The sequence below is a fragment of the Lepidochelys kempii genome, chromosome 8, assembly GCF_965140285.1.
Source record: "Lepidochelys kempii isolate rLepKem1 chromosome 8, rLepKem1.hap1, whole genome shotgun sequence".
In the NCBI taxonomy this organism is placed as follows: domain Eukaryota; kingdom Metazoa; phylum Chordata; order Testudines; family Cheloniidae; genus Lepidochelys; species Lepidochelys kempii.
This window is the reverse complement of record NC_136387.1, coordinates 14,642,194-14,658,383: the sequence shown is the minus strand read 5'-3', so window position 1 is coordinate 14,658,383 and position 16,190 is coordinate 14,642,194. Positions and strand designations below refer to the sequence as shown.

Sequence of the window (16,190 nt, the reverse complement as noted above, 5' to 3'; positions counted from 1 at the left end):
TTCTGCTGCAGCATGATTGTCTCACCAAGAAGCAGACAGGAGTCGCTCTAGCCATGCCAGACAAGCCGCTGTGTCGGCCTAGGTCGACTTGCACAGCACTCTGAACTAGTTCATTAGTGTTGGCAACAAAGGAGATAGATTTTATCACAGTAAAATAAATAAATAAATATATATATATAAATATATATATATATATATATATATATATATATATATCTATATCTATATCTGTATAGAATACAACCTATCCAACTGCACAATGTAGCTTTTATCAGCTATTTCTGTTGACTGCATAAATTGTCAAGGCAAAACTTGATTTTGTTTTGTATGTGCCACCTGAACCCAGTGATAAAGACAGTGCTTGTTCTAATGTGTACAATTTGGGTGTATTTTATTATCTATATGCTGTAAGGTGAGGCAAGGTGACTGCTCCTTCCTTAATTTTAAATTTCTCTGTTTAGAACTTTTGTACTAAGTTTGATCAACCAACCAAAGTGACATAGGCACTTAGGGCCAGATTTTCAAAGGTATTTACGCACCTAGAGATTCAGATAGGCACTTTTGAAAATCCTGCTAGGTCCCTGAGATTAGGTGCCTCGTTCCCATTGAAAATCCCACTAGGTGCCCATCTTCATCTTTAAGCACCTATATACCTTTGAATGTGTGGCATTTAGGAGCTTAAGTCCCATTTTCAAAAGTGACTTTCACTCTTAGGAGCTTACGTCTCATTGAAAGTCAGTGGGATGTAGGCTCCTAAATCCCTAAGGCATTTCTGAAAATTTTACCCATAATCTCCATACAGTGTGTGTTCATGGCTACAGTTTTTAAAAATGACTAATGATTCTGGACAGCCTACTTGAGACACCTTTAAAAAAAGGTTGATTTTCAGAAATTGGGTGTTCGGCTTTTTCTGAAAATTCCATCCCCATTTAGATGGTTCAAGTTGGGCACCCAAAAGCACCTGTCACTTTTGAAAATCTTGGCTATATATATCTTAATTTTTTTTTCAAGCACTGTGTATTATGATTTTCACCCTTGTAGCCTCATTATTGTACTGCTGGGTGTAGCATAACTTATAAACCCAAGGAGAAAACCACCAATCTAATAATATTTCATTTTCCAGCCTATAAACTCTCCTTTCGCAACAGCTTATAAACGCTCCTTTTCTCCATGTTGCTGTTCAGTAGTCTGAGTTCAATGAAAGGAGCATATGAGAGAGACAAAAGATGATAGGTTGAGTGCCACTCAAAAATAGATTGGAGAAATAATAAAAAGAAAAGGAGTACTTGTGGCACCTTAGAGACTAACCAATTTATTTGAGCATGAGCTTTCGTGAGCTCATTTTCACGAAAGCTCATGCTCAAATAAATTGGTTAGTCTCTAAGGTGCCACAAGTACTCCTTTTCTTTTTGCGAATACAGACTAACACGGCTGTTACTCTGAAACCTGGAGAAATAATGTGATTCTTTAAAAACCTCATTCATAAAACCTTTCTGTGCATACCCCCCTCTTCCTCAGCATGTGTTTGACATTCAGGTCAACTCTATATAAAGCAAACCTGAATCTGGATTGGGTCTGGGTTCAGTAATGCTGAAAATATCTTGTAATTTTTTCTGTTGAGATGCTGATCCAAAGTGATTTATTGGAACAGAGATTTCAGCTGTATCTGAACTGTAAAACAGATCCCTTTTCTGTTTGGGATCTAACTTGACTGACCAAGATGGTAGAGATGGGTTTCAAATGTAATCCACTGTCCCTTCTAACTGCAATGTGAAAGGATCCAAGTTTCAGGGTCTAGATTTGGCCTGTCTTTTCTTTGGTATATGTTTATTTTTTCAATTGTCTGAATTTAACGAGACCGTTCCATGCAGCTAAGCACTAATGATGTGACAACGCTCCTTCACCTCCTTCCTGTTAATGGTACAAGGCCTCATCCAGAAAGTGTCTGGGCAGTCACCTGTATCCTTATGCTAGGCCGAATTTTTTATCCTTGTGCTTAGTTTTAATCCTGTAAATAATTCTGATAATGTAAGTGGGTTGACCCAGAGGTCAATAGCTAAGCACATACATAAGTGCTGTGCAGGATCGGGAGACCAAAGCATTCTGCATTTTGTAGGATCAAGTTTGTGGTTCACTTTTTTCTTAACTACCAGGCTATCCCATTTTTCTCATAGGTTAAATACTTTTGCAAACCTCAGATGGAGCTGTTTTTCTGTGCAGTGTGCTCAGATGTCCATTCTTAATTTGTCCTGATCTCCTAGCAGTTATAGAATAGTAAAGTCAAGTTAAGTAGTTTCTTTCAGTGTCTGCTCTATATATAGGCCTACCTGAAATAGTTTCAGGTCACCTTAGAGTTCTTAAATTGGAAAAGCATTGAACAGCATTACTATTGCTATGGAGAACTGAGCAGTCTAGACTTTTTCTTCACAGTACCCACATGACGCTTGTAGTATTTAAACAAGACAGAAATGGACTCGCTTGTCTCTTCTGCATGTTAATTATGAAGACCCAGTAGGGTAGAAACTGAATGGAATTTTCAGTACTTGAGTTTGAACTAAGTTGCAGAGAAATGCCCTCATAAGAATGGCCCTACTGGCTCAGACCAAAGGTCCATCTATCCCAGTATCCTGTCTTCCGACAGTGACCAATGCCAGGTGCCCCAGAGGGAATGAACAGAACAGGTAATCATCAAGTGATTCATCCCCTGTCCCCCATTCCCAGCTTCTGGCAAACAGGAGCTAGGGATACCATCCCTGCCCATCCTGGCAAATAGCCATTGATGAACCTATTCTCCATGAATTTACCTAGTTCGTTTTTGAACCCTGTTATAATCTTGGCCTTTGCAACATCCTCTGGCAAAGAGTTCCACAAGTTGACTGTGTATTGTGTGAAAAAATACTTCCTTTTGTTTGTTTTAAACCGGCTGCCTAGTTTAAGGGTGCTTTGAAACACCATCTTGGATTGGTCATATCCCCGTTTGTCATAGTGAGTGCTGACTTTATCACTATAATTAAAATCCAATATATAGTTTAAATTAATCTCAGGTTCAAAGCCATTCCTTTTGCTTTTGATTTTTAGTAGCATGTATCAGAACTACTTTTTAATCAATATAAACAATTCGGTGGCTTTCATAAGGATCATTATGTACTTTTTAACCATACGACACAGGCTTCTGTTATATCAACTAAGGCATAAGGAAGATGTATTCCCAGAGACTGGTGGTTTAGTGCCCCTTTGCTGAAGTTAATTACAATTAGATAATGATAACTGGGCTCAAAAATTGTAAGTAAATTGAAATTTATCTTCTGCAATGCTGACCAGAAAAAGTTGACTACAAAAGAAAGATAGTTTAGAACTTGTGAAACCTTGCTTGGCCACAGACTTCCTGGGTAACCTTGGTCAAGTTATTTAGTGTCTCTGTGCCTCAGTTTCCTATCTGTAATATGGGGGGAAAGCACCTCCCAGCCTCATGGGAGTGTGATGAGGAGACTACCTTACATTCTGGGAGATGTTTTGGCACTATGGTTGTAGGGGCCATCTCAGTAGAAAAGATAGAGAGCAGTTCCCACAAACATTAACCCCTTATGTCTTCTCCATCCCAGTGTTGTATATGAGGGGGAAAAAAACAAACCTCCTCAATTCACACCTTCCTGTCTGTTTCCCAGTGCGTCTTATGATAGCTGCATCTGTTTTTTATGTCCTGGCCCTTCAAACAGCTGCTGCTGAATATCGCTCCTATTGCCATGAACATGGTCCTTGACTACTTTTAGTTAAACACGGGTGTTTGACTTCTGTAAACTCAGGAATATGTTTGCAGGATTGGGCCCCTGAATTTTAAATTGTTTAGGGACTTCAGCAATTAAACATCCAGAGCTGGCCCAGGTCCTCTGACTCAGGCTTGCAGGGCTTGAGCTGTGGGGCTGTAAAATTATGGTGTAGATGTTTGGGGTTGGGCTGGAGCGCGAGTTCTGGGACCCTGAGAGAGAGGAGGGTCCCAGAGCCCAGGCTCCAGTCTGATCCTGAATGTCTGCCCTGTAGTGTTACAACCCTGCAGTCCAATCCACGTGACATGGGCCAACTGCAGATGTTCAGCTGCTGTGTAGACATACCCTATTTGTCTTGTGCAAAGCCAAGAGCTTGTTGGCTCTTAACAAATGGCAAAAAATCACTGGAAGTGACGAGATGAGAAGTGTTGGCCATAATTTATTTATTTATTATTTATTGCAAGTTCATCGGCTAATATGCAATATGAGTGTATAGGAACATCACCATAAATAGTTTATAACTGTACTGTATTTCATTCGTTATATCTTAATTTGTTATGCTTGTTTAGATAATCAACACCTGTGGTTTAGCTTGCAGTTGTTCTTGTGTAACTGAGACTGAATTTTTGGTGCATTCCAAAGACCTTGATTCGGCAAAGTGTTTAAATGTGTGCTTTACTTTCAGCCCCTGAGTATTTCCATTGATTTCAGTGAGACTACTCACATGCTTAGAGCTAGGCACATGTTTAGTAGCTTGCTGAATTAGGGCCTAATATTTGTAAAGGAACCATTATGATTAGAGGGCCCATGAGGAAGTATAAGGCCACACGGGTCTAAAAATGTTACTATTGAAATAAATTCTCTAGTAAAGATTCGAGGTTGTATATAAATAACCCATGCAGTATTTTTCCCATGGAAATAAGCTGTAGGTATCTAACACATCAAAATGAAATAAAATATAGTCTGTGGAAAAATCATTAGTTCACCATTGCTTAATGTCAGTTTTATATGAACATTTTTATAAATGATCTAATAACATAATGAGTTAATGTACACCGAGTAACACTGACTGTGAAACCAGATTTTACACTGAAAGTGTTAAAATATTTTAAGTGTCAATACGTCAGGCTTTAGTTCAAGTAAATACATGTAGATTAATTTCCTCCAACTTTTCCTGTTGTAAATATCCACACCATTTGTAAATTGGTTTACATTATAATGAAAATTGATTTGTTTTTCTTTTTTTAAAGTGTCTGTTGCTACAGCAGCCAGGCCCAGTACAAAAAAGCTGTCTGGCAAAAGGAAACCTGAAAAATATTGCCGTGGCCAGGATCGTACCCTAGGAAAGTTGCTCATATGCTTAAAATAAAATAAGTGCATCATATCCTGAAACAGCTCAGACCTTGATCACCAGAGGAAAGGGCCTGTTCTCAGAGAGCTCTACCTACATTCCTTGCAAGGTTCACTCTCTGAAGAATTTAAGAATCAGAATATCCCCGCTTGTCTTAACTTCTGTGATGGGATAAAATGAACAGGGGTCTCTTGGGCACCCAACTCCCAGACCATTTCAGTGTTTGTTTCTTAGCAAAAGAAGTGATTTGGCGATTGGCTTATATGTAAAGAAATGTCCATTTTGTCTGTCAGAACTGGATGTCCCCTCTGTGGTTTGCTAATATAGAAACTGGCAGAACAGGCATGACTCTTTCTTTGGTGTTAGGGCTTGCATCCTTATTTGCTTGCGTCACATTGGTATCTCATGACTGAATGAATCAACACATAATTAAGTGGTCACATGAGGGATGGAGTAAAATGTTACTCATACCCTTATCATTGTGAATCTTTGGAGGATCACTGCTCTTCCTTATGTGAAAAGAAAAGGAGTACTTGTGGCACCTTAGAGACTAACCAATTTATTTGAGCATAAGCTTTTGTGAGCTACAGCTCACTTCATTGGATGCATGCAGTGGAAAACTGATGAAGTGAGGTGTAACTCACAAAAGCTTATGCTCAAATAAATTTGTTAGTCTCTAAGGTGCCACTAGTGCTCCTTTTCTTTTTGCGAATACAGACTAACACGGCTGCTACTCTGGTTCCTTGTGTGAGAAATCCTGAATCATTTTTTCTCCAGGATAATGGATTGAATAAACTGCAGGAGAATCTACACTCTAAGAATTGTACATGGGGTGGGGCGACAGAGGGGAATGGATGGAGCTGTTGGAAAAAATCCCAGTGGTCAAGTTTACACGTGTGTTTTCAAGACACTGGAGGACTTTTTAAAAGATATCAGTCTTTGTCTCCCCCCCCCCCCCCCCCCGCTTCCTTTGATTCCAGCTGGAGATGCAATTGGTGGCCAAGGAATGCAGGATGAGGCATTCAGGCTGGTTTGGCATTTGTGGGTGAAAAATAACTAATAGCCTGTTTTAATTTTGATTTATTTTTTTTAATTGCATCAAGTTACAGAGGCTCTGTTGCAATCGCTTTCCAAGTCCGGCTGGCACATACTTGTCTGGAGATTTATTGGGTTCTCAATTATCGCCTAGTCACAAGTGCAGCCACCTTAATCAATTATATGGACGTGGACTATGGCCAAAGAACGCTCAAATCCCTGCACTACATGTTCAAGCCATATCAATTTCACAAGCAAGGCAGTATTTTTTCCTTATAAGATTTGGGAAACAAACCCTGCAGCATGTTTTTAAAATATATAAACAGGTTGCTTCGTTAATGCTGGCAACTTCTGTCATGTACTGGGCTCCAGAGCAGCATGTGTGGATCTTCTGGGGTGGTCATTGGGAACTAGGGTTGCCAGGTGTCCGGTTTTCGGTTTTGTGCCATTAGATAGTTGGCAACCCTATTGGGAACCTCAGTCTGCATGAGACTGGCTTGCCTGCCCTCATCCCCTAGAGCTGGAGTCTTTTCTCACACAGTGGTTGCAGGATTTAGATGTCCACCAGGGGTCATCTGTGTATCCCCTGAGCTGGACAGCAGTCCTGTTGAACATGAGTTTGTTGGTTATGGTCTTTTTGGGTTACAAAGCAGTGTATGGCTGCTAGCTTTGGGGAAATCTGCTCTGCTGGTCAACAAGTTACCTACCGGAGTGGCGTGGCATGCAGTTTGCTAGAATCAGCACAGCAAATCAGTGATGCTCCAAATACTATATAATAGCAGCTGCAGTATTGTAAACTCCATGCATTCAACAATCATGAGATTTTAAAAATACGTTTTTTTTGCCTTCTGGTTTTTGAGTCTTTGTCAAGCTTTTCTCTGCAACCACAAGGGCTAGGTACTTTTTTCTTTTTAAATGAAAGCTGAGATTGTCCCGTGATCACCTGACTACCGGAGCTGGGGCTTTAAGAAAAACACCAAGTGTTGTCAGATTCACAATAAAATTGTGAGAGTTGGTAGTACTGACTTGAGGTGGTAGTCGTCAGGTAGAGCAATGGCAGAGAACGTCCCCTTGTGAGGAGGGAGGTCCTATCCATCTCTCTGTCCATGTTGCTTAGATGAGTCCTTGAATTCCAGGGTGACTGGCTGAGCTGTAGCTGGAGACAGAGGGGAATGAAAAAAAAAATACACTCAACTTGGTTTGCTGCACATGGGGAATTCTTCAGGCAGACCTGACAGTTTCCCAGTCATTCTGTCATTTTCCAGAGCCCTTGAGTTCTGGAATGGTCACGCACCCTTACAGGAGAAAACAGATGGTTTCATTTAATATTCTCCTATCAATTGACCAGACAGGAAGGAGGAAAACATGGTGCAATCGGTGACCTTTGTTTGGATCTCAGTGATATCACCTTCATGTCTTGTGTAAAAAGCAGGGATCCCATATTGTGCCTGGTCTCCTGCTGCCACGATGCCAGCCAAGAGAGGTGTTTTGATATTAAGTGTGTGGATATATGCTGTATGGGTACATTGGTATTTATAGGGTATGGATACTTCTATCCATAATCTTTTATAATTGGTCTGTTTGTTAGGAAGTTACATGACTGTTTAATAAAATATTTACTTTTTCTTGATATAGAAGCAGATGATAGGCCATCAGGGTGCTAAGGTGGTGTAAATCAACATGGAAGCTCCATGGAAGTAATAGCAGTATTGCCAGCTATCACAAGTTTTATCAAGAGTCTTACAATACTTGTTTTTCTTAAAGCTCTGGCTCCTGGAGGCATATTATTAGGAGAGTGCCAGATTTAATTGATTTAAAAAAAAAACCAAACCACAACCTTTTCTAGCCTTCTTGCAGAGAAAAGCTTGAGAACATGACTCCCAAAGGCTCAAAAAACCAGAAGAGAAATAAAAAGAACCCAAAATGTATTATTGTTTTTAAAATCTCATGATTCTTAAGATAATTTTGTTATTTTGGGGGCCTGATTCATGATTTTTGAATGTTGGAAATTGATGATTCTGTGATGGAATTTTGCTGATTTATATCCGCTGAGAAGCTGGCCCACACACCTTCAGATTCAGTGGCAGCAGAGATCTTGTATTCAGACTATCTCTATTGATAGTAAATGTTTTCATATCTTCACAGTGTGCCCTTTTTGAGTTCTTTGATGTATTCAACATATATATGACCTCCAAAATTTTAAAATACGAAGTCACCGTTTATTCATGTAAGAAATCGGCTTAGCAACTCATAAACTTAAGCTAGTAACCTTGTTTTTTTCAAGTACCTTGAGTTGCATTGAAATTGCTTCGTGTCCTGCACTGTGAAACAGCCAAAATTAGTTTTTCATATTGATAATTCACAGTGTTGGGAACTTGCAGGAAGTGTTGATGCTAGTTTTAATGGGGGAAATGCAACATATTGTGTGCAGAGTAATTTTATGTAGAAGTTAAATGTAGATGCTTTACCATTGAATGTTAGGTTGTCTTTAAGACTATGCAGAAGGGATGGGAAGACAGAGGCAAAAGTTTTGTACATGGGTTTAAGGATCAAAGAAAACATTGCCAGAATTACACAGAAAAAAATCAACACACTAAAAAAGGCATCCTTTCCAGACAAGAGAATTTCATTTGCTTTTTAAATATATGACCTAAGTGAAGACAAGTTCATGTTCCACACTCTATTATAATAACTATTTATATCTATCGGGAGTGATTTGTGTTGGGATTTTTTCCCAAAACTTTCCATTAAATACACACAACACTAAACTATTTACTCTTTATTTTTAATAGCTACAGGGAGAGATTATTCAGCTCTCTGATTACTTGGGAGTGCACAATAAAATAACTGTTTGGCAGGGGAAAAAATGCCCTGTTGTTTTGCAGTACCAGTTGGTATTATGTAGGTTTGTTTGGTGTCTCATGTCTTATTTATAGGAGATGGCAGTTGGAAACTGGATACAAAACAAACACCAGTGTTCCAGTGTAGTTTAACTATGCATTAGATTCTTTCTCTGATGGTTTATTTTTACATTAGGCATCTTTACTTTCTTAATTTTTCATGTAGTTTTTAAAGGGGGACACCGTCCTGCTCAAGCTCAAACATTTACCATGTGAAAAGGAAGGTAAATCCCATGAGGCATTGCACAAGGTCTCTTTGTGTCAGATTCTTATTTAGGGTCAAGTCCCTTTACACTGTCAAGAAAAGTAATTACTCCAACTTGAAGTCTTCTTGGCTTAGTGTGAGCACCATGCGTAAAGGGTTTGTAGGATTCGGTCCTACGTTAAAGATTTGTTATTATTTATATATATAAAAGCATTTCTTACTGGAAACCATAGGGTCTAGTGTTCTTTAAGGAAGATAAATCTGGGGGCCTAAGCAGGTTGACAGGATCTATGATTCTATGATCCTCTTAAAAGTTTCTCTAGATTGGTAGAAAATGCAGCTCTTTCAGTTATCTTGCTGAGGCAATATGGGTTGCCTTCCTTCTTCCTGATTATCTTGGTTGCTGCTAACTTTAAGCTGCTGAGAGAGCCTGGATTCATATACATATATTCCAATTCCACACCTTTACGGTTCTCTATTCAATACTGTCAGTTTCTTTTCCCAGCCAGCAAGGAATTCAGTAGTTCTTCTCTACAATGATCCAAAAATGCACATAAAGCAAAAAATTTTAAGTCTAGCTCAATAGTAATTCCATATTTCTAATCAGGTTTCAAATCAAATCATCATTGGTTTTTCATTATGTTTTTCTGCCCTAGCTTCAAGCTTCTATCATCTTGCATTACTAGCCAAAGATAGGACCATTTCTTGGCTTTGGTTTTTGGTGTAAATGCACCAAGCATGTGAGGGAACTTTACTTACGTAAGACAAATTCTAAGCAAAAATAATTCATTGTGTTCTCTACTATTGGACAAAATGGCTGAAACTCCTTTATTTAGCCTGAACTTGGGGTTCGAATAAACTTTTATCTCAAGAATTTAGAATCAGGTGATTTGTTCCCCAAAATTGCATTTATGCTTTGGCTGCAGTTTTGACTCCGTATACAGTAAAGGCAATAAACGCCTTTCTGTGTGAGTGGTTATTTTATTCTGGTTTAGCTGTACTTTGTTGCCTTAGTTTGTAACAATCTAGTATTGTGATCTGTGCAGGAAGCCCCAATGACTTAAGGATGAAACCTCCGGCTTCAATCCTGGATGCTGCTACATGCAAAGAGACCCCTGCATCTAGGCAGGCCTTCAGTGTGCAGAGAGCCTAGGATCCTCTATCATGGAGTTCATTGTGGGATTGAGGCCTCAGGAAGGACATTTTGGCAAATTTTGCTTTTGAACTTTGAACTTTTAAAGTATTTACCAGCTGTGTTGCCTAAATTGATATTTAAGCCCCTAAATAAACAGCCTGATTTTTCAGAGGTGCTGAGCATCTGTATCCATTGTTGAAGTCAATAGGAAAATATTGGCCTAAATGGGAAACTAAGACAACTCTGAAAATATTGGCTTAAATGGGAAACTAAGACAACTCTCTCTGACCTACAAAATTTTTAGAAATCCTTTTTCATGGAGGCACCTATCAGTATTAGAAGCTGCATCTCTATCACAAAATTAATTCCATGCTAATAGCACAGGGAAGAGGACACAACTGTGTATGGGAAATAACCAATAGTGTAATTAGATCTACTTTACTAACTCCGAGCCTGATCTTGTGCTCCTTATGGGACCAGAAACTCCCATGGTCCTCAGGTGAAGTGGGGTACGCATATATCTCTGTGGAACAGGATGTGTCTCGGGTAGCCATCCAGGAAAAGGTTGACTGTTTCTGTATGTATGCATCATGGTGGTGGTGTTTCTAACTTATCCTATGGCCTTCCTGAAACATACAGAGGATTGTCAGTATAGGATGCGGTAGTTGTTGCTGTCTGTCTGTAGTTCTGAGGCTTGACTTCACTTAGCACATCTTGAGTGATATCCATTCAGATTTTTTTCCTGCTCACTTGTTAGACTGTGGCTGCATCGTCTTTCAAAGCTTGTCTCTTTAATGTGCCTCAAGTTACTGTGAGATAATATGGAAACTTCAGGCGTTACTCCTGTAAATAAATGTTTACATAATACATTGGGCTCAACTCATCACTGCTGCATCCCTAGGAAAAAAGGTCACTTTTGACATCATTGACTTTTATAGAGAGCAGTGCATACAGAGCACATAACATAGATGGTTTTCAAGCAATTTCATTCTAGCAAGAGCATGTTACTGTATTATTAGTTATGCCCCTTGGTAAGCAAGAAGATAACTTAGGGTCAAATGTTATCATCTATAAGGGAGCTGAGAGTATGAAAGGCAGAATCTGAGTTTAAGGCACCAATCCCGCCCGCAATTTCTCACATGATTAGCTTTTCTCATTTGAGTAGTTCTGCTGATTCCACTGGGATTACTCGCTAGTTAGGTGTTATGTCAAACATATGCATAACTGTTTGCAGGATCAGAGCTTTGGTCCTTAATTTTGGTCACTCTAATGAGCACAAGAGATTGTAGTTCAGGATGTTATACTGAGTTTCTACTTCTGGTATTTATTTCCTTTTCCCATTACAAGGGATCAAAAAGTCACCACTCAAGTAGAGTTTTGAGGTGAAATCCTGACTCCACTGAAACCAGTGGGATTTTTGCAATTGGCTTCAGTGGAGCGAGGGATTTGCCCTTGGAGTCCTAACATTCTGCGTGTTCCACAGGGGTATCTGTTTGTACAGGAACTCTGTGTTCTTCAATGGAATTCACCCTGGAAGGTAGGAAATCCTCTGCAGGACAGGCTCCAGGAATGACGTTTGTGAAGCTATGTATTAGCTCATTCCGCTTCTATGAAATTAAGGGATTAGCAGTAGTAGTGCATTTTGCGATGTGGGGGATGCTGCAGAAAATCCTAATGTTGGAAAACCGATTCTGATAACTCCCTGTGTATCCTAGGTGCTAGCAAAACCCTTAAGTTTCCAGATACAGAGTAAAATTAAAGTGGGGTTCCTCCCAGATTTTTAAGGATGATGGTCCCCACTGTGTGTTGTTTTTCTACCTCTGCATATATCCTACTTTTTCACACTCACACACACACACACACGCTGAACCTTTCTGGATGTTTCACTGTCTACCCAATTCCAAAGATTTTGGGACAAATCCTGTAAACACTGAGCTTTTTGCTCTTGTGATGGTATTACCAAACAGCTTCCATCTATGGCCAGGGGTTACCCCAAGAGCAGTTATGAAACCTTGTTTACAGCTCTGAAGCTGGTCAGGATTTCTTAGCAGGTCTTATTACACATCTCCTGTTTCTAATCTGTATATTGCCATCCAATTGTCTTGACTGTTCCTGATTACTTGTAATCTTAATGAGCCTCTATAGAGCATACAGTGCCTTCTTTGTTCCTATTGGAGATTGATGGTGGGGAAAGATAGAGGTTGCTGGAAAACATGAAATGTTTCCTTTTTCACTTAGCATGAAACATACTTCAGTTCTGCATTGTAACTGTGTATCAACAATCCAAACCTGTGCAATAACTGTGAATAATTGTAGGCATCATTTTTGGATTTCCAGTATAAAGCAGGCACCCTATCCTGTTAAACCTTTAAAGGCCTTATTTTAATGGTGAAATCTGTGTGCATGAATCCTAGCAGAGCTGGGATTGGCTGGCAGGGTCATTGCAGATCCAGGTGGCATATACTGACAGCTCTGGGTCACATGATGGCTATTAGTGCTTGCTTTTCCACTCGCCTGGCTCAGCCTGTCAGCCTGGGTTGGACTGGAGCATCCTGCAGCTTCCAAGAATGTCAAGGGGGAGGTGTCTGAGAGCAAGCTGCTTTGTTTTTCTCCCCTCTTCTTCGATCAGTCTGAATTCCTGACAAATGTGGATCCTGGGGGTTTAGAACTGCAGCCACAATTGCCAGGGAATTCTGGTCATGAGGCTCAACCCATATTGGATTCACTAAAGAAGAAGGATAGATTTAAACTGGCATGTACAGCCTACGTTGACTGCCAAAGCAGCACTTAGCTATCAAATGAATTAGACTGATCTTCTCTCCTCCGCAGTAATACACTTGAGGAGACAAAGGAACTGGAAAAACAGACAATGTTTACTTTAGTAAAGATCCTGGACTGGGCAGCGGAATGGAAGGACAGGATATTGGTTATGAAACTATAGGACAGTGTAGATGGATCCTTGTGGAAAAGTCCATATTTTGCTTCAGGGATCTGCTTTCTTTAAGGCTGGTTTTATGATCCGGTTGCCAGGATTAAGCTTTTTGCATTGCCGCATGGAGAGTCTTTTGTTTGAGTTAAATTCAGACCTCTCAATATGTCACCTGACAGTCTTGTGGTTTTGGATGAATATGGCTCATTGCTATTATTAACCTGGGTTGGCAGCTGGGCATAACAGGAGTTTATAGGGATTCTGAAAAGTGGAACTGCTTGGGGGACAAAGATGCTTCCCAGGTATGATAAATCCTCACGTTATTGAAATTATTTTAACAATTTGGTTACTAAATATCTTAACAATAGATCTGATGCCATACCACATTTTTTTATAGAAATGTCATGCTTTCTAAAATAGATATAGTTGATAATGCCTATAGCTGTATATAGAGTGGCACTATTCTGCATTTTAAAAATACCTTAAATTAATGCCATTTGCTATAATTTTGCAAAGGCTAATGCTGATGTGCTAAAATAATGTTGTGTTGTGTAAAAGTGTTGTGTTCAGGGCTAATGAATTTAATCTGAAGGGACTAATCTTGCTTTTTGTGTGTTTTTATATATTACAGACTGGTTTTCCAAAAGAACAAATTAGGGAAAGTGTGTGTGTCTCTGTGTGTGTGTTTGTAAATTCTCTTGAAACTAACTAGGTGTTTTCTGGAATGGCATGCATTAAATATACCCAAAAATCTATGTTGAGGAATTGCTAGTGTTGACTTTAAATTCTTGATTGCTGGAAGTCAAGTTGTAAAGATGGTCAACATATTTAATCCTTTTCACAAACCTTCTGGGGTATTTATTTTCACAGTCTCAAGATGATTGCAGGTTAACGTGTTAATTATAATATGGTTAACCAGTCTATACTGTGTTTTTATATTCTGAGTACTTTTTCTCGGGGGCCAGCAAAGAAGAACTAAGTCCATATTTAAAAAGGCATTTAGGGTGTATTGGAGTTTAAAGTGTGAATTAGGCATCCAAGTGAGAGCTGAACGGATAAACAGAGGCAAGTGACTAACAGGTGGGAGTTAAAAATGAAAACAAACGAAGTTAGTGTAGTTTGCAGCTAGGGACTCAGACAGCAAGTTAGAATTTAGGAGCCAGTAAAGGTGGAAACCAGCTGAAGTTTAGGTCCCGGTATACTGTACAGAGTACAGAATGTCTGACCGTTTTCTGTGTGACCAATGGTACAGTATGTGCACAGTGCAAGCAACACAAGGATCCCAGGGACTGGGTATTACAGTTACTCAAAGTGAGGATTGCTAAACTGCTAGATCAATGAGACAGATTTATAGATGTGACACAAAGCTGGCATTTGCAGCCTGCAGCTGTGCCCTTCCTCCTTCCAGGGTTGGAGCACCAAGAAATGTAAAAGAGCAGACTCAGCTTTCATTTACAAGAAAAGTCAGCTTCTAGCCCTCTTCCTCGTGTCAAGCCTTGAAAACGTAACCTCTTCAAACCAATGGCTAGGGATAAAAGCTTGTCAGTGATCCTGCTTTAGAGATCATAGCTTATTCCCTGACAGCCATCCATAGCCACAGACCCTTGATTGTTGGAAGATCCCAGACTAAGTTCACAGCTGTAGGAGGCAGTGTCGACGAGGGCAGTAGGGTAAGCTGCCTCCCAATCAGCTGACCCTGACTGTGGCCTTTGTCAAATCACATAGGTCAGAATTTTCTCTGCGGGATTGGGCCGTACATCCTAAAATTCACCAAAATGAACACACAACCCTGCAACAGCCTGAGACCTTTTAAGGACAACTGTACCTTGCAAAGCTTTTCTAAGTGTTGGTCCTGTAATTGCACTAGCAATGGAATCTCCTTATCTCCTTCCCCCATCTGCAACCATAAGGCCATATTACATCTCAGAAATTTAAGTAGAACTCCTTGCTGAAAACACCATGAATGCAAAGCAGTGGTATGAACTGGATTCCCTATTCTTGGATAATTCCTTTCATTTGCATTTCTGGTGTCTCTTGCAAAAATGGCTACATTAAAACTGGAAATACTGTCAACACACCACCCGTTATTTACCTGATGGGTTCCAAATTAGTTGTACTCTTTCAGGAAGAAGATCTATGTGTCCTGGATAGTTCAACATATGTCTGTATAAGTACAGTAGCAGTCAAAACAGTGAGTGAGTTACTCACTTGTGGTGAGAAAATGTTCGAGAACATGGTATGTCCTCGCTCCAAGTCCTGCATTCCATTTTTTTTTTTTTTGTCACATCTTCTCAAAGGCATAGGCATGGAAAAGATCCAGGAGCACACAGCAAAAATGTCTGGAGGATTGGGGAGTGGTAAAGGAAAGGAAATCCTTAAGGTGACAAGGGATGGAACAAGATCAGCAGTAATAGCGATAATGTAATGAATGGTACATAGAAGGCCATTATGGTGCTCCTGTTTACTTCTCCCCATAATAAAATAACTGAGGGGCTCTCAAAATCAATAGGCAGCACATGTACACCTAATAGAAGAATATATATTTTATGCAACTTGTAGCTAAACTGTGTAACTCTCTGCTGCAGGATATTTTAAATGCATACAGCTTAGAAAGATTTCAGAAATGGATTACACCTTTAGACTTAGAATCTAAGCTCTTCAGGACAGGGACAAACTTTTTGTTATATGTTTGTTCAAGACTTAACATAATGGGGTCCCAATCCTGGACTGGGGACTCTAATCACAACTGCCATATACATAATAATCCTCTAAGAATAGCATCTGCAGGTAGATTAGTTAAAACCACAAGGGCTGTGAATCCCCATGCTTCGGAGTGTAACTGATCACCAGCTGGGCCAAGAAAAAATATCC

At 39.7% G+C, this 16,190-nt stretch overlaps 1 protein-coding gene across 5 annotated transcripts in view; it reads left to right on the top strand.

Annotated features, from left to right (window-relative positions):
- FNIP1 (folliculin interacting protein 1) overlaps positions 1-16,190 on the top strand; it is a 93,964-nt gene that overhangs the window by 16,232 nt on the left and 61,542 nt on the right. Inside the window, exon 1 of one of the 5 annotated variants that reach the window (XM_073355619.2) lies at positions 12,855-13,621. The exons of the other annotated variants lie outside the window; for them this stretch is intronic. Coding sequence (XP_073211720.2) covers positions 13,611-13,621 — 11 coding nt within the window. The 5' untranslated portion in view covers positions 12,855-13,610. Of the gene's footprint in view, positions 1-12,854; positions 13,622-16,190 lie in introns of those variants that run through there. 5 annotated transcript variants of the gene reach the window in all.